General features: G+C 33.7%; 1 protein-coding gene across 1 annotated transcript in view; it reads right to left on the reverse strand.

Annotated features, from left to right (window-relative positions):
- Positions 1-11,728, reverse strand: part of LOC101268059 (SCY1-like protein 2 B) — a 31,745-nt gene extending 20,017 nt beyond the window's left edge. The window contains exons 1-3 of the mRNA XM_004250671.5: positions 10,977-11,728; positions 6,323-6,427; positions 1,195-1,302 (exon numbers count right to left, since the gene is read on the reverse strand). Of these exons, the coding sequence (XP_004250719.2) occupies positions 1,195-1,302; positions 6,323-6,427; positions 10,977-11,477 (714 nt within the window). The 5' untranslated portion in view covers positions 11,478-11,728. The remainder of the gene's footprint in view (positions 1-1,194; positions 1,303-6,322; positions 6,428-10,976) is intronic.
- Between the last annotated feature and the right edge of the window lie 12,280 nt (positions 11,729-24,008).

Below are 24,008 nucleotides of genomic sequence, written 5' to 3' on the forward strand. Positions count from 1 at the left end.
AATACTTCTGAGTACATGTTATACAAACGTTCAAATACACATAATTTTACAACAATCCACTAGTCAACAATAGTAGTAACTAGTTATTCTTTAATATAATTATTCACATGGTACAAACAATCTTCACGTCAAGCATAAGTCTATTCTTTTAAAAAAAAAATTAAAATAATGCGCTTTTTTATACAAAATATGAATTTATGGGTAAGTTTTACATTTTTTAAAAATTGAAATAACAATTTGAAATCCTACTTCTTGAAGAATCTAATTTAAAATTTGAAGTTGAATTTTTGTGCAAAATTCATCAACAAACACTAATTTCAAATTCAAATCATAACATGAAATTGGGGTCCCAAATCCTATGGTCAAACGCCTACTAAGCTTTAAGTTGCTGCATTTCAAACCATATTTGTTTCCTTTATAACAAGGTAAAAATAGAAATTTCCATATCACCTTGATCAAAGCACAACAATATAGTGGCCCATACGTACTATGATGAGAGACAGATAACATGCCATGATGTTTGAACATCTTCCAGTCATATTTGAGGTCTAGGCTTTACAATGTACTTAGAAAAGAACAAATCAGCACTTGACAAACATATCAGAACTGGAAAGAAAATGAACTACATACTAACCCACCCCACCCCACCCCCCACCCCACATTCACATTTAACTTCAAAATCCCCAGCATTATTTTCTGAACACCACGAGCATCATAGTCAGTTCATAGAGAATTCCATAAACAATCTCTTACGAGCAGTTAACAGTATAGATAGTATCATCACCGTGTTCACAGCTGCACTGATGGTAAGTTTTGCAATACAGAGGAATTTTAAAATGTGAACTAAGAAAAGCGGGTTCTCCAAAAGTAAGTTCAACAACATACCCAACGCAACCCCCACCAAGTGGGGTATGGAGAGGGTAGAGTGCATGTAGACCTTACCTCTGCCTTGGAGGTAGAGAGGCTGCTTTTGATAGACCCTCGCTCAAGGTAAATAACATTTCAGAGCAGTATTAAAAAGGAAATAACGGAAATGATGAACCCATGGAAAAATACAAGCCATGTCAATAATTACGTCTTATTTGACTTGATGAAGCATAGTAAGTTCAAGTCAAATAAAACATGAACTCCCAAATCCTAGAATCACTTTTTGAGAATGGCAACATTTAAAGCTCCAAGCAAGTATTTACTCACAGAATAATGGAAAGCCTGAATGTTGGATAAATCAGCTGCTTGATCCACTGATATGGTAAAACCAAAACCACCAAGTTTCCAAGCTCCATTTGAAGTGATGAGAATAGTCTGCAAAAGTAATTAGCTATGGAAAATCAATTTTCAGTTTCACATCCCAACACAAGGTATAAATTCCAACCTGTTCTCCTTAAAAAGAAAAAAAAAATTATAACACAAGGAGCAATGAGCTATCATTTTCCAGGTGTATGACCGTGACATCCAAACAATACCAATCTAAAATTTGTGCCAAGAAACTTCCTGCCCTTGCTATTGGAAGATTACAAAGCATATCAAGGCCTCATTTGTTTGCACTTAAAGAAGATCTGAATTTGTTTACATTAAGATTTAAGAACTTATTTGGTCTGAATAGGTCTTGATCATTAAAATCTTAAACAAAATCTTAATATCATTAAGAGATATTTTTGAGTGGATAAGTTTCACCACCACTGTGTCCACAATTACCAGGCGCCACCACTAACCACTTTTATCATCACAATCACCACCACCATTATCGACGTCAATCATCAAGCAACTCTGTCTTCACAATCACCACCACTGTCAACCACCAACTTCAGTCACTACCACCTGCATTCTTCCACCTCCATTATTATAATTATATCCACAATCGCCACCACCGTCTTCACCTTCGCCACCACCATCACCTCCACCATGACTACCAACACTTCAACCGATTCCTACTATAATCACCTCCACCATTAACCAGCACCACTGCCAACACATTGTCAACCACCACATATACTTAAGCCACCAACCACTAACAATAACCAACTTCACCATCATAGGCACCACCACCACTACCAACCGTCACCATCATACCAGTCACTACATCACCAACCACCACTACCACCACAAAACATATCCACCATTACTAGCAAACATAAATGTTTCATTTTTTTAAAATCAAATAATGATATTTTTTTGTTAAAATTTATATTTTTTAATATTTAACTACTTTTGTTGTCCAATTTTATTATGTTTACAAATAATAAATTATGCGCATTCAAATGTTGAAAAACAAACAATCTTAACCATTAGGTGTTCATATCTAGAGACAACATCTTGATCACTTTGATATTCATTCACATTCAAATGTCTTAATCTTAAGGAAAACAAATGAGGCATAAGGACACTTCCTATCAAACTGGGTTGATTCAAGGTTTAGTAATGGCTAGAAGTTGTAGGGGTAGTACGAGAGTGACAACTTCAGTATGTTGATGACACCCTTATTTTTGTGATGCAAAAGAAGACCAATTGAGGTACTTACGGGTGATTCTACTAGTGTTTGAACTTTGAAGAAATATCTAGTCTACGCCTTAATTAGAAGAAAAGACTTCTATTTCCTATTAACAAAGTCCAAAAGATGGAACACTTGGGGGAATTTAGGTGGAAAAGTTGGTGTTTAACCAACTATATATCTATGATTGCATTGGGAGCTAAATCTACTTCCAAGGGAATTTGGGATAGTTCCATTGAAAAATGTGAGAAGAAATTGGCCTGGTGGAAGACACACTAGTTATCTCTGATCAGTAGATTGACACAAATTAACTTAGGTTTAGATGCTCTTCCTACATACATGATGTCTTTGTTCTCGATTGCATTAGGGGTCATCAAAAAGTTGTACAGTATCAGGAGAAATTTTTGTGGCAAGGTAACAAAGAAAAGGGAGGGTACCATTTAGTCACATGGAAAGCTCTTACTTCTGGAAAGAAATATAGGGGGCTAGGATACAGGAATCTGAACATTCACAATAAAGTACTGAAAATGAAATGGCTCTAGAGGCTTTCAAATGAAAGTTAAACTTTTGTCGGGTAAAGTCATAAATGCAAAATATGAGGAAAACAAATGGATGACTAAAGAAGTTACCACACCATATGGGGTTAGCTTATGGAGGTCTATTAGGGTATTTGGAGTGAACTAAAGAGCAATACAAAGATTAAAGTCCGTGACGGCAACAAAACTAGCTTATGGGAGGACAACTGGCATAAAATAGAAATCAGAAAAAGCAATATCCAGAGATTCTCAATCTAGTTATTCACCGAGGACACTAGCAGAAATGTGGACACCTCAAGGATGGGATCTTATATTTAGAAGACAACTCAATGAGAGACAAATGGATGGGGTAACAAAATTTTACAGCATTCCTGAACAATTCAATGAGTTCCAGGCAGGGGAAGATTTATTGAGGTGGCAAGGTAGCAACAGTGGTCTTTTCAAAGTGAACGCAGATGAACCAGTCTAATCAGCAGATCGATAATTGGCCTTGGAAGCATATTAGGAGAACTAATATCCCACACAAAGTAGCTCATTTTGTGTGGATTTTGGCAAAGGAAATTGTCTTCACTCAGGACAATTTAATGAGAAGAAAGAACACAATGTGCTCCAGATGCTTTCTGTCTGGAGTTAAAGCAGAGACAGTTAACCATCTATTCCTACATTGCAGGGTGACAGAACAAATATGGAGAACTTTCATTACGCCTGGGAAGATCACAGAAGCTCTACAGAGTTGGGAGGCAGCAGTAACACTGGCAAAGAACAGGAATAGAAGGGGAATGGTCCCTGCTTGCATCTGATGGACAATTTGGAACGAAGAAAAGAAATTCAAGATGCTTTGAGGGTACAGAGAATTGTCTGTAAATAAGCAAATTGAATTGTCTCATGCTCTTGTATTTTTGATGTAAACAGATGTATTCAAATGATACTATTATTGATGTCCTAGATTCAATATAAAGGTAGATAAGTTTAGTGCCCTGAGTACATGCATAATATGGTTTCAGTACAATTAATGTATTGTTTTGCTATATATATCTATTATTATACAATAGTTACCAGTTTCAAAAAGCAAGACTTCTCACAACAACAAGAAAAAGAGTCATCTCATTTGACAAACTTGCAGTTATATATGCAAGAACCCATTCTTCCCCCAAGGACGATTAAATAACGGATTAGATTATTATACTGCTCTAGAAGACCCTTCATCTCATTGTGTTACAGTGTTTGACTGCATAGAAAGTTTAAAAAAGAAATAAGGATTTGTGGTCTAAAACAAGTCATAAACATTTGTGTAACACAAATTATCTCATTAAGGGTAAAAAGAAAAGTTTAAAGTTTCAATTATTTTCTAGATATAAAAAGGTCACTTTTGGAGCAGACCAAAAAAAGAAAGTGTATCACATAAAATGAAACTGGCGGAATAGAAGAATGGTACTAGCATAACATTTAAGCTAATCCTCCACATAACTCTGCAAGAAATCCCAATACGACTCCATTAGCCTCTAAAATATCTTAAATGGCCAACCTCACAGTCATCAGCACCATTGTTTATTTCTCAAAAAAGCAAAACAAAATCTACCATTACCCTTAACCCTTGTGCTAGTAAAACAATTTACTTCTTGAAACATAAATTTCCCTTCTTTGAATGCACAACGCAACCTCTCTTTATTTTCTATTTGTTATAACAGTGGTGTTTGGGCTAGCTGGCATCCTTGGCTATTCCATCAGGCACCTACTATCTCCCACTAGCACAAACATCGGGTCACTGCCTACCAACGCTAGCAAATGGAAAAATATCAGTGTTTTTTGTGTCTACTAGAATTTGAACCTCGTCTCCAAAATTTATACCCAACTCATTGACCACTAAGGACATACCTTGGTGCAACACAAGCTCTGTCTGGCTGTTCTTTTAATCAAGGTAACATTTTATAGATGATAAAGCTCAGAACCAAAAAAATACTGAGCTGAGAATTTTACAGACGAGTACAGGAATATCTTTTTTTTTAGACAAAAACTTATATTTCTCCAATTAATTCTTCCAAATCCCCCACTTCCCCCGCCAGATCCTGTCTGACTCTCTTTTTAAAAACGGGAAGTGGAAAAAGGTGACAAGGGCCCCTACCGCTTTAAGTGAGAAATGAGAAGCTTTGTAGCACTCATTTCATCGAAATGAAGCAATTTTTAAAATACATGAACGTAAATCTAGCACAAATAAATAGAATAACCAAATAAACAAGAACTCAACAGAAATAAATATATATAAGTAAATCTTTCAATTTAAAAACTTAAAAGTAGGAAGTCAAATATATGTCTGTTGATATATGTATATAAGCAAGTCTTTCAGATTATAAGCTGACTTCAAATAAAATAAAACTAACAGAATTGAAAAAAGAAAAACAGAGAATTTAACAAAACAAAAATAGTTTTGGAACAAAGAGCGACGGGAACAAGAAACCCTAGAAGCTAGGGCGAACAAATTGAACAGCGAGAAGGAGGAGCCAGAAATATAGGTGCCAGCAGAAAAGAGAAGGACGAAGGAGAAAGAAAACAAATTTCTCCTACCAGTGATTATGGAAGCAGATGAAATCTCCTTCCGCAGCAAACTAATCAAAAAGTTCCTTTTCTTAAGAGAGAAAAAATATGCCCCTACTTACTTTTTTCTCCTAAGAAACGACTTTTTTAAAAACACATATGAAGCAATCACTTCATCTGCTTCACGCATCTGTCCAAGAAGCGACCGCTTCATTGAAGTCATGTCGTCTCACACCCAGAAGCGCTACCTGCTAAGCCTCACCTCGCCTCGCTTACTGCTTTCACAACACTGCTTCCAGGTAATCTTTAGCTACATGACCTACCATAGCATTTTACTAACATAATATAACCTTGCCGTACTTCTTTTCCAAACAAAGAAGCCACACTTAATCACTAGAAACATGATTGAAAATAATACCTTAACAATTAGATATGATAACATAGTGTTAAGAAGAAAAGGGACAAAGAGGAGAACAATTAACACTCCACTGTAGGGACAATACGAAATGAGTTGTGAATACACGTTCTAGAAAGAGCTTCTTTCCTCCTCTTCTAGTGCACCGAACAACAAAGGGAACACTTCACTACCGATATAGGATATATTTGGCAACATATCTCACGACCTCGGTCATCTCTATATTTGTAGTTTAAATGTATATTCAGTTGAGAAATAGAAGGTTTCATATCAATAATAAGCATGATAGCAATGCATAACCCACACCGAGGTAATGACATAAATAGTTAGAAAATGAGACAACAAAAATACCTCAGGTGATATAGACCGATGAACTAGACGAGCATTGCTATGGAGGAAATCCAACGTTTCTGCAATTTGGAGCAAACCATGTTTAACCTCAAGCAACCCCATTTCCTGCATGAAGCAAGATGGCATCAGGAAAGGGCCCATTATGACCAAGTGCTAAATCACAATTTACAAGACACAAGGTGATAATTTGTATCTTTTATCACACAAACGTACTGAATTCGATGTTCCTTAAAATCTAAATTTGCAAGTAAAACTCAAGTATGTACACTCACACAATCCTCACAGATGGCGTGAATTTAGGAAGGAGATGAAATGATTAATACAGTCACCTATCGGAAGCTTTGGCTTCTAAACATAAGGAGTTGCTACAAGACTCCATCTACTCAATCACCAATTACTTGTTTTATCACCCTTTCCAGATAGTTCAGAAATATTTGGTTTTACATATAGCAGAGTTATTGGGAGTCGCAAAAAAAAATTGATGGGGTGAGAGCCTAAAAATGCAGGCTCCAGATCCATTTTGTGAGATTACACTAGATATGTTGTTGTGAGAACCAAAAACATGGTTTATTATTTTGTATACCACCAGTATGTTAGAGAACTTCTAACAACTATTTTTTTCATATCTTTGAGAGTTGACAATCCCTTACTACTCTCTCTTTTGATAATCAAATGAAATTTTATTAGCAAAAGGTGATCCCAGAACGAAAGATTGGCAAGGAAAGTTTTACAAATTTATAATTCTTGAGAAACCCTATCCTCATCAATATACACAGGATTGATATGTGTACTTCACAAATAAGGAAGAAAAAAAAAGGGCGGGGGGGGGGGGGGGGGGGTCAAACATTATTTTTTCTTGTTCTTTTGAAATTTATGGGCCTTCAAAAGCTCTAAAGTTCCTTTCCTTCTATCAGGTTCACATGACAACTGGAGACATTTTCATGCTCTATGCTCCGTAGCCAGTCCAGCTCCGCATTTTCAGCTCCACAAGAGATGTTCTACATTCCAGGCATAGCTGACTCCAAAGCGATGCACTTTTTTGTTTCTACGGAGCTGACTTTCCCACTGGTTGCCCTATGTCAATAATACCTCTTTTACATGAAAAAAGATCAACTATAGCCAGGGGTCGAGCTAAAGTTTTAGGTGGGGTTTCGAACAAACCCAGTAGCTTTTGCTCAGACGTGGTATTTGTACTAGAAAAATCAGTAAATATGCATAGTTGTTTAGGTGCAAACTACAAACCACACACAAACGGAAGTATTGGTTCGGTGGTAATTGACAGGCAATCAAAGTCCTCAATTTTTGTGAACTATGCGATCAAACCTCACCTACCTCAATTTTTTCCTATACATATTTTCGTTTCTCCTCTCTTCCTCTTATTATTTTTTAAATTTATTTGCCTATTATAATGTATAGTAATTTAATGAAAAGTTTATTTCTAATCTTTGATTCTACAAATGTCTCATATTTTGATCATTTATAGTCAACTTTTCCTGTTTTGGTTCCTAAATTTTATTGCCAAAATCCCTGACAATTTTCTAATTGCTTACCTTTAAATATGTACTATACCATATACAATCTTAAGGATATATTTTGTAAATAAATTACTTTAAGATTATGTACAATTAAAGAAGTTACACTACTGACATATTCTTGGTTCTACAAGTATTATCCTTTTTGTTTAATGTGTTAGTGTTGAGGGTAAAAATAATTAATTGGACTAGAGCAAGAAGTAACTCCAATATTTACAATTGCATATGTTTATATGAGAAGACTCCACTCCTCCATTATGTTTCTATCAATTTATTTAGTATGCATAATGCACATTATGCAAATTAGGTGCTTGAGAAGCTTCCTTTGTGCTTTTCTTTCAACAAGCTTTACGACTCATTTTGTGAGTTGTGATTTCATCATCATTGTGATAATTTGCTGACAAGTGATAATTTTGTGACTTGAAAAAAAAAAGATTGAACCTAGAAAAGTCATAACGAATTATAAGATAATCACAGTGAAACATACAATTTGAAGTGCAATTTGTAATTTTGGTGATTATCAAGATCTTCAGCAAAAGTTTATATGATCGATATTCATTCAATTTTGTAAGGATAGCGTTATATACTATATAGTGTTTAAATAGTTCATCATTTGTTTAACGTGTACATTAAATATTGGTAATTTGTGTGTTTTTTAGTTTTGGTTAATAAATATTAGCTTGAGTTCACTACCTTTTCTTAAAATATAGAACCACAAAATCTATGAATCCTTCTATATTATTATGCTCTATTCAGGCCAAATCATTCCACAACTAATAATTTGTCTTTTAAGGCAAAATTAGGTGTTCTAAAAATTACATGCTTATACCTATAGTGAGACGTAAGTCTCCCACAAAACTCAAATTTGCAACCAACAAGAACTTGTTCATCCAAATTGTGTCTTTCCCACTTTGCCACCAACAAGAACTTTTTTGTCCGTAGAGGATGACAATGACTTGTGGTGATAGGTGAAGAGGAATCTCCACACCAATCTTGACTCCAACATCTGGAATCATCACATATAATTATGATAACCATATGCACAGGTTGAAGACATATATCATGTGCTCGTGCCAATGTGTTCTATATAGATACAGACAAGGACACTCTTACAAGCACCACTAAGATCTATGTTGCTCAGACTATTCAAAAATGTCGACGGGTGCATGTCGGACAAAAATAGTGTATTTTTAAAGGATCCGACGCGGAGAGTTCGAGCAACTTAGACTAAGATAAATTTCTTAAAGCTAAATTCAAACCTTCTCTCCACTAAATCTCTCCAAGCAATTACAACCTATGACCACATTCAAGCTCTATATAGTGAAATTCTTTTAAAAGAGAGTCATGATACAAACGTTGTTGCCCAGCTAGACAGAACATATGTGCCACAAAAGCAAAAATCAAAATTTTAATGACATCAGACGAGCAAGGAAAATCTTTTGCTGATACAACCCATCCCTCAGAAACTTTTTTTCTAGCATATTTGAAAGCAGACTTTACAATCAACTACTTAAGCATCACTTTTGGTCTAATACAAACCATCTCTAGCTTTCAGAGTCAATCTGACATCTTGAGTTAGTAAATCTAAACATTTTGTCCAATGATAATAGTCCTGCATGGCTGGAGTCGGTCTATATCTAATGTAAAGTTTGTATATTGCACACATAAACCTAAAATAATGTATAATATCTACTATAAAAATGACACATAGCTAGAGTTCCTTCTGAGCTAGGATCAAACTCTTCCTTTTAGTATGTTTGGGCCGTGTAGTAGGATAGTAAGAACCTGTTGAACAGGGCAAACTATTTCCTAACTTTGTGTGAAATTTGCTTCCCTTGTGATTTTTGCTACTCCCTCCATCTCAATTTATGTGAAGTAGTTTGACTGGGGGAAGAACTTGCATGTTCCAAATCGACCCGTAAATAAAGAATTTTACATAGAAAAGTACAATTTGGACTTTTTGTTAAATAACTGGGACCCAACAGATCGTCATTAAATATTTGCGAAATCAGCAAATCTGTCATTCTTGATGGGACTGACTAAAAAGGAAAGTGTATCATATAAATTGAAACAGAGGGAGTAGCTTTTTTTGGTCTTGTTTGGTGTATCAGTCTACGCACTCAAACAATCTAGCTTTTTTAATCAGTTACTAAGGAAATGAAACAACGTTACCATCATGTTTACTTACTCAATTAGCTAAACATCAATCCCAAAGTACTTGAGAGAGCTTCTTCATTTTTTTACAAGAGTTGTCCGGATCCGCTTATGCGCACCTCGACTAATTCCATAGGATACCTGCTACCTCTCACAAGCAACAAATATCGAGTAACTCTGCCTATCAAAGCTAGGACAAATAGGAAGAAATTGCCTAGTATTTTTGTACGCAGCAGGATTTAGACCTGAGACCTCACCACTTCATTGACCACTAGGTCACACCCTTGGGTGTGGTTGAGAGATAGTTGTTATCATCACATTATTGCAACCCGAAAATCTATACTAGTAACCCACTTGTTCTTTTTCACTTTTTTCTTTCTTTCTGTGATAAAACCACAATGTAACTCAAAAACCCATGTAATGACCAACAAAACTCAAAAACACTTCAAACTTGCCAAGAAAGATAGATAGCCAAAACTAAATATTATGGACCTTCAAAGAGCAAGAAAAAACTTTTGGTCTAGTACAATGAGTCCCTAATAGCCTTGGCAGTGAATTTTACATCTAACTATACATGATAGTCTAATACAAACCATCCTTAGTAGGCGGTAGTTGTCGGAGTCAACCTTACATCTACTACATAAGTTAGTAAATGGCACCCATAAACCCAAAGTAAACTAACTAAATAAGTAAAAGTGAACTATCTACTTAGGAAATGACACAAAACTTTAATTAGGCCACACCGTCATAGCATGATAACATACTAATTACAATCTATTTTCTCTCTTCAGTTTTTTACTCTTCTTTCCCGGTGATAAAACCACAATTAACTCAAAATAAAATGACACACTTAAAACACCTCAAATCATCATAATCACTATTAAAATCCAAACTTGCCATGAGAAAATCAAAGAAATATGCAGTGAATTACACAATTATCCAAAAGACAGTCAGAATAACATGATTACCATTCCTTTAAGCTCTTTGGGAACTTTCTCAATATTCTCCAAATCCCCCAAAGCATTAGCAGCCGAAGCAAACAAGGGTTCTGTAACCATAGCCATACCATTTTTACTCTCATCAAGTGCCTGCACTACATGAACAACCCCAGGATGCCTCAACCTCACCAGCCGGGAGGCATCAGCCCGAATGATGTCAAAAAACGAGTCTTCAGCAGTCTTGGATAGCCCTGCCCGTTGTCGTGCCTCGGAAAGAGCTCGCTTATCAAGAAGCCAAACACAAACGTTTGGGTACACGGCGTGGCCATCTCGGGCCTTGGCCGAGTACAACTTCCAAGCTAGGCCCGGTCCGGCTGACCCGATCTGATCTAAGAGATCGTAGTCTTGTAAAGCTCTGGGTAAACCAGAAACTTCTTGTACGGTGGTTTGAACCGTTTTCTCGATCACCGCTGAGGCTTTAGCTGAGGCTTTGGCGAAGGCTTGGGTTAGAGTTTTCATGTTGATCGACATAATTGATATATTTTTGTAAAAGTCTACGGTGGGAATTTGGATCGTCAACGGCGGTGTGTGGCGGTATTGGTGGTGATAGTGGTGCTGGTGGGGTGGAGGAAGAAAAGGAAGCTGGGATTGGAAGTTAAGGAAGATGGGATCCCAACAACAGCCTTTTGTTTTCTCACTCACTCTCCCTCTCTAGAACTCGTTTTTCTCTTTTATTTTTATTGTTATACATCAAAAATCAAAATTACTAATTAAATTAAATTAAAATAAAATTAATTAAAATTGAATTACTCCTTATTAATCAAACTAGTTATGAACAATCTTGAGGTCACGGGCCAATAGTTATGGAAAAATTTAGTGAAAATTACATAAACAAAAATCTTTTATTTTATAATTATCAATTTTAAGTATTATTTTTGTCAATTTTTAGCTATATTAACTACAAACAATTTTAGAACACATTTATTCCTTTTTTTATATAATTTTTAAACCAAGTAAAAACGTATTCGCTCATAAGTCATATCCTCTCTTGCTCTTTTCTTTCTCCTTTTCCTCGTCTGTCCAAAAAATTAGGATTTTTTGTTCTTTCTTTTTCATTTTTTGGCACAGATTTTAATGGAAGAAGGTAATGGAAAATCTCTTAGAAGAAATCTGCGGCTAGTGAGGGATATTGATACTTCGAATCCGAAAGTTTATAGAAGAAAGTCGAAAGAAGCGTCAAGTTTCGTCTTCTACTTCTATGGATGAAGTTAATGACGATCCAAGTTTTAGTTTGAAAATCTCACAAATATCGGGTGAGAAGAACGATGAGGAGAAGAACAATGAGTAGCAGAACAAGAAGCAAAAGAAAGGTAAAAAAAATGAGTTAAAGAGGATAAAATACTGAAGAAATCGAAAAAAATTGTGTTAATTTGGCATCTACGTCGAAGAAACTCGTGGACAGTGATGATGATTTTGAGGATTTACCTCCTCAATTTCAGTCAAAAAAATTGAAAAATAAAGATGAATGGAGAAGAAAAAGTCGGTGAATGATGTAAAAACACGAAATCGTTTACCCGAAAGTGTCATTCTACAGAGAGTAGATATCTGGTATGTGTTAGCAGTATTTGAATCTATGTTTATGTGTTTTTCTTAGTTATTTGTTGTTTACCAATGGTTATATGTTGATTACTGCTTGTTTTTTAGATGTAGCATGTGGAATTTATCTTTAATTCAACTTTAGTATAACCAACAAGTGAATAGAGCAGGTAAGATTCTAAGTGCTGACCTTATCTGGGTTTGAATTTGAGTGTCTTAGTATATTGAATATAGGAAGAATATATTAAGAGGTTATATATCAGGCTCATAGTTGGTTAACTACTAAAGTTCCTCAATGGTGCACAATGAGATGATAGTTGATTGGGTGACCTTTATATCAGCACAAATTCAACAACATAGTGTACCTGTAAATACAAAATAACAATAAGATGCTTACTAGATCTTATGTCCTCCCCAACTTAAAATTTCTACTTTCTGACATTGTATTTTGTAGCATATGTCTTTATCCCAAACCTCCCCCAAAATAAAAAAAAAGGAAAGAAACAAATCAAGTTATGAAAAGTATCTCTAGAGATCTGTCTAATTCCAGGTTACAGAACTATTGTCATGTTAGTTTGTTATTGTCTTACTAGTGTTTTTTTACTTATCATTCCTTCTCAATATGATTCTAAATTAATAATTAGATTTGACCATTAACTTGTTTATTTTAGTTTTTCTTTCTGGTGGCAAATTGATTTGTCTTATAAACTGCATTTCTGTAATCTTTCTAATCAACTTTGTGAATAGCTCTTAGAGAGGAGAGTAGGCTTGTGAATGTATGATGTATTGATGTTGCAGTTCTTTTAGGATAACAAACTCAAGATCAAACATGCTTCCTCTCACTGCCTTAGTTTCCCCTATAAACTTTTCAAGGGACATGAACAGATATGAGTTGAAACCTTTAACAATATCATGCATTGTTTAGGTTGCTTGTGTTGAAGTTGATAATTTGTTTCTGAATTTGGAACCAGAATGGTCATTGTTGTAATTCAACTTTAATTCATCTTTTATTCAACTAATTACTACCTTTCTTTGACACATAGTATGTGAAGTTAATCTTTAATTCATCTTTAGTATGTAGTAACACATTTTTAATTCATGTTTAATGCATATGCAAGATCGTAAATTCTGGAAACATTCAAATGTTGTGTATATTCCGAGTAGGTGGTCATCTTACACTAGTTATAGTGTCATTGAACAAATCAAACTATCTTTATCTGATAAACAACTTGAGTTGTTTAGGAATAGATGTCATGGGTACTTTCTTAATTTTCCAAAATCGAGCACACAACTACAACTTATTCATTGTCTTATAAATAGAGAGTTAAAACACACACCGAATGATGTGTTTGCTGTTGAAATAAATAACAAAAAGTTATTTTTTGGTCTTAGAGAATTTGGGATAGTTACGGGCTTAAACTGTGTTAGTGATGACATTTCTATCAATGATCCCAATCTAGATATAGTTTGATGGGTAGTTATTTCCTGGAAAAAATGACAGTTCCAAAGAGTCATCTACGTGCACTATTTTTAGCTAAAAAATTCATAGATGATGACTCAGTTGTTTCATTGGTTGTTCTATACTTTATTAATAATTTTTTAATTTGAGGACAACGAATACCAAATTAGCAATAGAGATTTTTACCTTATGGAAAGTGGAAAATACAATTCATATTCGTGGGATTTAGATGTCTACAAAAAGTTGTCTGATTCCGTGAGACATGAGCTTAAGTCCACACATAAGTACTATAGAATTGGTGGCTTATTTCTTGCTCCTCAAATTTGAATATTTGATTGTTGTTCAAAGGTTGATGAAGATATAGCTATTCGGGATGCTGACTCTATTCCAAGAATCTTGAATCGGAAGACAATTGCCGAAAGTCCATAGCTAAAATATATTGAGAAATGTCTCTTCATGCCTACAAGAAAAAGGTATTTAGACAAAGTTAATACATTTTATTATATTATTTATTTCAACTCAAGTTACTATATCTAATTTTATTTTGTGTATTTGGTGTTCAGTTTGAGAACATAGTGGCTAGTGAAGATGAAGTATCCAAATTCAGGCTTTCTGAACCTCGTGATTACCATGCTGAAATTTTAAAATTGGAGCCTACAGGATCAAGTTATGATCTAGACATTTTGACCAATGAAGTCATAAAATTGAGAAAAGAGCTTGTAAAAGTATACACAAATTCGACTTTAGGTTTTTTATTTTAAAACTGTTATTTTTTTTAATATTTGCGTTATGGTTTAATATCTATTAGGTGAATGAAAATAACAAAGCGCTTGAAGAGAAGATTGATTTAGGATTCAATCAAATCAAAGAATTTTTGGTGAACTCAAACAAACAATTATTAGAGGATATTTCTTTGTTGTTTCCTAAGAGTGGTGGTAGCAGCTCTGTTATTCGAGAAGTCAGGGAACCATCTAAGAAATAGGCTGGCGAGACATTTTTGGGTGGATTAGATTTTAATGGAGGTTCGTTTGTATTTTCAGTACATTTTCTGTTATATTCATAATATAATTTTAATATATAGTCTAGTAACTTCTTCCAGTTAATCTATAAGTGACACGAATTCAATATTTCATTTTCCAATTAGTTTTGATATATTTTTTATTTTTTTATAATATGTTAATTTCATATATAACATTTTCTCCCCGTGTTAATGCATCTGTAAGTGAATCGAGAGGGAACGATGCTCATGTTATGGGATCAAATCAAAATGAAGAATCTCAAGTGCTAAAAGCTTTAGTTGAATTTGTTGATGTTGAAAATTTTGAAAGAGTATCAAGTAAAATAGGTAATGAAGGATTTTATACAAATATATTACATATTTAAATACTTTAATTCAATTCTGTTATTTTAAATGTTCTTGTTATGTACAGATGAAGATGTTGCAGGAATTGCTATTGAAAAAGTTCTATTGGAGATTGTTGCTGATATAAATGGTATTAATTTTCTTAACTTCAACTAAACTTCTTTCGTTTTGTTTTGATACCATTATTAAAATATTTATTTTGCTTACAGTACAAGAGGCTGCTGATGTAAATACAATTGGGGCAAAATATGATGGTAATGTTGTAAAAGAAACCAACATAAATAAGTGTTGCATCTGTTGATTGTAAATTAATCAATATATCTATTATATGCAGATGCAACAAAGGACTGTCAAAAACCTTTGCATACTCTTGATGACTTTATTCTACTTGATAAAGATCTTTCTCAGATCAATATGACTGAAGAATCTTATCTAAAAAAAAGAGCCCATGCTGATCAAAACAAAAACAAAGTGTCACCAATGAAACGTGACAGAAAGAAAAATCCAGGAAAGTTAATAACATCTTCCTTCACACAACATTTCGAATCTAGAGGAACTTTATGTGTTACACGTCAGGTTTTTGAGACAAAACATCCTTTTTCATATATAACCGGAGGAGATAATGAATCCGATTTGATCGATTCATTAACTAAGTGGCTTTATACGGGTAAAAAAAAAGGTAATTCATTTTGAAGTTTTTTGGATAATTTTCCTATTCATAATATATACAAGCTTAATTCAACTTGTGGAACGCTACCTCTTCTTTAGTTTCGTATTTGCCTCTTTTTTAGTTGTTGCTGTCTCAATTTTGAGTATTTTTTAATTTTTGTTCTGTTTTGATAAGGGAAAGAAATCTTATACAGATGCTCTTAATGTTATCCATCCAACATTTTGAATTGGGTATTTGTACGGTAGATGAAAGACTCTGTTTTTCAAATAGGCACATTCTGTACAACAATGGTGTGATGAGGTTTGTTATATAAATTTTAATTGGACGTTAATATTTCTTTGATTTTTTTCATTTCTCAATCTTGAGTTTGCTTTTGTCTCTTCATAAGAGTACTTCAAGGATATTCTGTGATTTTTTGGAGGAAAAAAAAGGTGTCTTTTGATACTTTTAAGTTTATTTTATATTATCAAAGATTCATCTGTCTAATTTTCTTCTTCGAAGATGTGAGATGTTTGATTTTCTTGTTTTGACTATTAAATGCTTTTTTCTCATGCATATAACTAACTTATCTTGATGAAGCCTAGTTAATGTTCGTAGTAATCTAGTGGTATGCAGTTTTCATTTTCCTCTTTTTGGCCTCATTTCTTGCAACTTTCTTTTGTTTGGGGAACTGTTGTATTGTATAGATCTATAAATTGATGGTAGCTGGTTATTTCTTCTCCTACTTTTTTTACTTTGGAAAAAGATGTGTATACCAAGATTACAAAACCCAACTTGATGGAATATGTTGATTTCTTCATATATTTGATTCTTGGAGCTAAATATCCTCTTTTTGTTGTTGTTTTATATTCTTTGGTTTATCTATCCTTTTTTCTTTACTGTTGATTCTCAGTTAGAACATAAATTTGACAGATTTGATTTATCAAGACTGGAGTTTTTTTAGGATAGATTGCATATAGAAGGACTGATTAGTGATTATCATAAATTTGGATCAAGTACAATACTGATCTTTCGACTTTGAAGACAAATAGTTGCTGCAGAACCATTTAACTGCAATAGTGTACGCCTCTGTTGACTGAACTTTTCATAGCATTAATGATTTAGCTATGGCATCCCTTGTTCTTTGGCACATTATGTAGTTTTAGCCCAAGACCTTCTGATAGTTAGCCAAAAAGAATTTTTCCTCGTTTATCAACATGATTTGTGTACTCAACGTATTCTTTCCTGGTTAATTGAATATTTGTTTGTTGAGACTGTTTTTTCTTACATTTCAATTTATTTTTTTGCAGCATATTGATGTCATTTTCTATTACCTAAGAAAGAAAGGAAAATATGAAACCGACAGTAATGTTCGATTTACGACGTCTGATTGTATTTTCAAGAAAAAAATTACTAATGCTTTTTTTAAACTTTGTGATGCTCATGAGGATAAGAAGAACTTTAAAGTAAAAGATTTTGATGATATTGCCCGGAATATATGTGGACGTCATTCGTTGGAAAGCACCTCGTGGGATAAAGTGGATTTTATTCTTATCCCACTAAACATTACTGGATTTTTGTGGTGTTTGATATTAGGTAAAGGTCTTTGGAGGTGTATGATTCATTTCCGGCTAGGGGTGGGGTGAATTTAGAGGTAAAAAATATTGTTGAGATGCTTTTAGTTGTTTTACCATATTATTTATGTGTGATCAAGTTCTATGATAAGCGTCCTGAATTGAAGGCAACACCAAAATACAGTGAGATAAATGAGTTCGAGAAAATTGAGTTTCATTTCATAACTAAAGGTGTTCCCAGACAACAAGAGGATTCACTGTAAGTATTATCAAATAGGTATTTTTTTGTATTAAATCGATATTTTGATAACAATTTTATATTGAATTTTGTAGTGATTATGGAGTTTTCGTTGCTGCATTTGCGGAGTTTGTAAGTAATGGCCAACATATTCTAAATCAACAAGTAAAGGCAGACATTCTCCGAAAGAGATTTGGTGCTATATTATGGGAATATACAAGGAGAAAGCAAGCGAGTGACCTTCAAAGTGAAGACGAAAGACTAGCTAGATAAATGAATATAGTTATATTAGTTAGTATGACTATGAAAATTATATAATGTAAAAACAATTTGTAGTTACTATGGCTATGAAAAACTATATTGGTCTATTTTGTTAGTCTTGGTATTATATACCTAACAGTGTTGGTTATATGTAAGTCTTCTATTTGATTGTTCCTTCTTTATGTCCTTATTGATGTTGTCATGATAATTGTTTCAGGATTTTCAAGTGAACAGAGCATACTCAACACTAACCTTTAAAATTTCCACAAGTGAATTAAACCTGAATTAAAACTATATTACACAAATGCTAACATATGAATTAAACCTAAATCAAAGTTGTATTTACACAAATGCTAACAAGGGAATTAAACCTAAGCTCAAGTTGTATTACACAAATACTAACAAGTGAATTAAACTTTGAATTAAAGCTATATTACACAAATACTAACAAGTGAACTAAACCTGAATTAAAGTTGTATTACACAAATGCTAACAAGTGAATTAAACCTAAACTAAAGTTGTATTACACAAATACTAACAAGTTAATTAAACTTGAATTAAAGTTTATTCTTGACACGTAGCCGAAATCATTGCATTCCAAGAAATTCTATCTCTCTTAGACATTCCATCAAACAATACTCTTGCACTGCAAACATCACCACACTTAACATACATCGAAATCAATGCATTAACGACATCGATTTCCGAATCATAGATGAAACGTATTACATGAGCATGTATCTCCCTACCCATTCTCTAATCAGGCTAACCCCCACAAGTCCTCAAGACACAAGGAAAAGCATAGACATCAGGCTTAATTCCAACCCACAACATTCTTTGATACAAATCCAAAGCCTCATTAAAATACTTATTTTCACAAAAACATATCAAAAAAACATCCATTTCCTCCATTTCCTAAAAACATACCAAAAACACATCCCTTCCTCCATTTTCCCAAAAACATACCAAGCATCACCCAAATTCCCCAACCTGACAAACATACTCAGCAAGACATTTCCAAGCCTCAAGCTTAACTGGGTCATTCAAATTAAATCTTACGGCAAAAAGCAATTAAAAAATAAAAAAATAAGATTTCACATTTCATCTATATATCATATCAAATGTAACTATACACATAGAAATATTCCAGTAAACTGAATAACATGAAATTGCACAACTAAGAAAGCATTCTATTAAACTGAATAACACGAGATTGCAGAACTAAAAATATAAATCATATAACCGAACATGATCCAAATCTTTCTAAAACAAATTGCTAAGGCCTGACAATTTTGCAAGTCTTCATATTGTGATCATGTTGTCCACAATTGCTGCATGTAATTTTCGCCTTCTCGAATTCATCTTCTCTTAGTTGAGTATGTGTTTTATTTTTTGGCCTTCCTGGAGGTCTCTTTTGATGAGGTGGAAGTACAACATCTTCAAGAACGTGTGTTGGTGTGTTCCATGTACTTTCATTTGGCAGGGGATCCATTTGAAATTTATATGTCAATAATAATTTTTTCTTGTATAGTAAGTCGAACAATACTCATAACCAGTGTGTTTTATTGTTAAAACGGCCAAAGCATGTGGACATGGTAACTCATCCAATTGAAATCTCCCACATGTGCATGTACGTTGGTGAAGACATACTGTGAATTGTGTAATACCATCAAGTACGGTATACACATATTTATTTGTCTCTACAACCTATGAAAAGGAAAAAGATATATTCAAGAGAGATGTTAGATATGAATCCGAAGTAAAAATACTAGAAAAAGATTAGGCATACCTTTAATTTCTCTGATGCAGTTTTATTGCGCCGCAATATATTTCTCCAAGGTGAAAACCTGAAACTGTCGCCTTTGATCTGTTATTGTTATTCCATTTTTGTACAAGTTGTCTGATGAATTCCAAGAGTTGCAAGACTGTAAGAACTTTGGCATGTCTTGTTCGTGAATTGACTGATTCTGCTATATTTGATGTCATCATCCAATATCTGTTTACTTCAGCATGCACACGCGACCATTTGTTGTATCCAATGTTCAACAAGTAATTTTTGATCCTCTTATCTATCTTCTCAACCATTGTCATACATTGATTAAATTTTGTCATAGTGTATGTTTTTGCCACAGAGTAGAACAACTCAGTGACCCTTTGTTGACTTCTTCTGAAATTTTTCATTATGTTTGCAGTAAGTGTCACATACACGCAAAATAAGGTACTTCATCATAAGCTATTGAAACCGCCTTAATAATGCTTGCATGCCTATCGAAAATGATGCACATCTTTGGTCTTTGACTGGATGCATCTCTTAATTGCTTAAAAAATCACCTTAAGATGAATCATTCTCTGAATTGACAATAGCATAAGCAAGAGGCAATATACTCCCTGCACCATGTACACTTTGTTTAATACAATTTTAATACATTTTTACTACAGTTATAATTCACTTTTAATACATAATTTAAAAATTCAATATAGAAAACACTAGTATAATATTCGAAAGTCTGACTTGCTGCATATAAGGTATTAGTGGTTAGCAGTGTCCCTTTGTATGCTTCTTTTAAGAAAGTTCCATTAACAACTACAATTGGTTTACAATATTTCCATCCTTTTATCGAGGTGAACAAAGCTACAAACAGATATAAAAAAGGTCATCCTATGATTTGTGCAATCTTATATGAGAACCAGGGTAAGTTGCCTCTAGTATGTGAAAGTAGCTTGACAACTTTGCATATGATTGAATTGGATCACCCCGGATTAATTCAAGAGCTGCTTCTTTAGCTTTCCAAGCTTGCATATATGTGACTCGCGCACCATATTCAGCTAACATGTCACGTTGTATGTCTTTTGGTGTGTAAATAACATCTGGTTCAGCACATTTACCCACAATAATACTCCCAAAACACTCTTAGTTGCTAGTCTTTTCGATAATGAATTATGTAGCAACAAACATATGTCTTCACTTTCAAATTCTGTAATCTTGAACATTTCAGATTTGTTCAAGCTTGAAGCTCGTAAAATCCAACTGTAGCTTTCTCCTAGGCACTGTATCGAATGGCTGTAGAAAAAATATTAACACACAATTAATAATTTAACGTGACTTGACTTTAGGTCTTACCTGATTACGCTTAATCTTGTTGTCTTGAATTGAAAATGGTTAAGAATGGAATGCCTTTTTAGTGCACTGGTGAGGACATATTTATTCTTATACACCTTATCTTTCTCAAATAAAGAGTTATTGGGATTAACAATGATGCTTGGTACTAATTCTTCTAGCTCATAAACTTCCTCACATGATCCGAATCCAATTAACCGTATTACTTCATCAAGACCATTAAATGTATTAGAGAAGTATGAATTGTGTATAGCCCTCATATCTCCTGAAGTGTCTGAACACAAAAGTGGAATGAGTGTAGGATTAGTCTCCGAGTTTACTAGTTTAGTTGTTGTGACACATAAAGGGTATCTTGCCATATCTCGATGTTTCTTTTTTGTTTTAATATATATCTTTACCCCCATATCATTATGAATTTGAATTGGAGGAGACCTTTCATCAATTTTATATTTGATTTCAACCTTACTTGTTGATGTGTCTACTGACAATTGAGTAGCAATTGTAGAAACGGGGGTGGCAAATGTTGACTCTGTGTTTATCAACACACCATCTGCCAAGTAGTTAATATATTTATTGCTCGGATCCCATCGTCCATTGAAGTAAAGCATCACCGCTAGATTAGTCATATTTTTTTTGCACATCATTAAAAAGTGTATTTACTAAATTTAAAAGACTAGAGAGAGACACATAGACTAATCTGTTAGAAGAGCACCACTTTGCTAACAACTAAATTAAACCTGAATAAAACCTGAAATAAGGTTATATTAAACAAATACTAACATGTGAATTAAACCTGTATTTATTGTGATCATGGCTTGCATATAAATAAGTCCGAAATTGAATTACACAAATGCTAACAAGTGAATTAAACATGAATTGAAGTTGTATTACACAGATGCTAACAAGTGCATTAAAACTAAATTGAAGTTGAATTAGACAGATGCAAACAAGTGAATTAAACCTAAATTAAAGTTGTATTACACAGATGCTAACAAGTGAACTAAAACTAAATTGAAGATGAATTAGACAGATGCAAACAAGTGAATTAGACCTGAATTAAAGTTGCATTACACAGATGCTAACAAGTGAACTAAAACTGAATTGAAGTTGAATTAGACAGATGCTAACAAGTGAATTAAACCTGAATTAAAGTTGTATTACACAGATGCTAACAAGTGAACTAAAACTGAATTGAAGTTGAATTACACAGATGCTAACAAATGAATTAAAGCTATATTACACAGATGCTAACAAGTGAACTAAACCTGAATTGAAGTTGAATTACACAGATGCTAATAAGTGAATTAAACCTGAATTAAAGTTGTATTACATAGATGCTAACAAGTGAATTAAACCTGAATTAAAGTTGTATTACATAGATGCTAACAAGTGAACTAAAACTGAATTGAAGTTGTATTACACAAATGCTAACAAGTGAATTAAACCTAAAATAAAGCTGTATTACACAGATGCTAATAACTGAATTAAAACTGAATTAAAGTTGTATTACACAGATGCTAACAAGTGAACTAAAAGTGAATTGAAGTTGTATTACATAAATGCTAACAAGTATATTAAACCCGAATTAACGATGTATTACACAAATGCTAACAAGTGAATTAAACCTGAATTGAAGTTGTATTACACAGATGCTAACAAGTGAATCCAAACTGAATTGAAGTTGTATTACACAGATGCTAACAAGTGAACTAAAACCGAATTGAAGTTGTATTACACAGATGCTACAAGAGATCATACTGATTAGAGAAGAGAACTGAATACCAGACACTCACAAGAACTTGAATCAAATGAAATCTCAACATAAATCAACAAACAAAAAGCCTTCCACACAAAAAGAAGAAATTAAACTTTTAAGACCACAATTGCAAGTGAACATTAAAGGATCAGTTAAGTGCAAAGGAGACCAAAAAAAACCACAAAGTGAAGTCCAGCACCCTAAATGAACAGAGCTTACTCAACACTAACCTTTAAATTGCAATGGTGAGAGAAAATTGAAGACCGGCACCCTAAACGAACTGAGCTTACTCAACACTAACCTTTAAATTGCAATGATGAGAGAAAATCAAAGTCGCCGGAGGGAAAATTGTAGTCACCGAAAAGGAAATTTCAGTCGCGTGAGAGAAAATTTCATGGGAGTGAATCGCGGGCATAGGAAAAATTTGGGGCTAGAGAAAAATATGAAGTTGAATATTCAATTAAATTGACATTTATCGTTAAAAAAATAATGCTGACAATTATGGTAATTATTTTTTCAAAAAGTAGACACACAAGTTATTTCCCCAAAAATTTATTGTTTAAATGGTGTAATTAAATTATGTAAGGATCAATGTGTATCCAAAAATTCAAGTTCTAATACACTATTAACAAAGATCATCAAGTTCGCAATACTTATTTCAAATGCAAAGTTTAAGCTCAAAATAATCATTCGAATGCCCTCACACAACTGATGATTTCATTCTCACACATGATGTTAATCATTTAAGGTTCGAGAATCAGATACAATGCTCACTCTCAAAAAGAGGAACACAATGCATGTTTTCACCCATAGGTTTACCCGTATTTTCTTATCAACATTTGTTTCAGCTTTCTCAATATCAAAAAGGTCTTTTTAAGGCTTGTAATGGGGCTGAGTGTATAGGGATTATCATTTAGGCTTAGTGACTATGACCCTCATAAGATGTGGTGTCCATAACACTTCCTTTCCTTTCTCTCATCAAATTCATTAGTGTTTACAAGTCATTCCTTTATTCACTTTCTCAGAATATATTGGGAACTATAACATC

The sequence above is a fragment of the Solanum lycopersicum genome, chromosome 11 (assembly GCF_036512215.1).
Source record: "Solanum lycopersicum chromosome 11, SLM_r2.1".
Classification (NCBI taxonomy): domain Eukaryota; kingdom Viridiplantae; phylum Streptophyta; class Magnoliopsida; order Solanales; family Solanaceae; genus Solanum; species Solanum lycopersicum.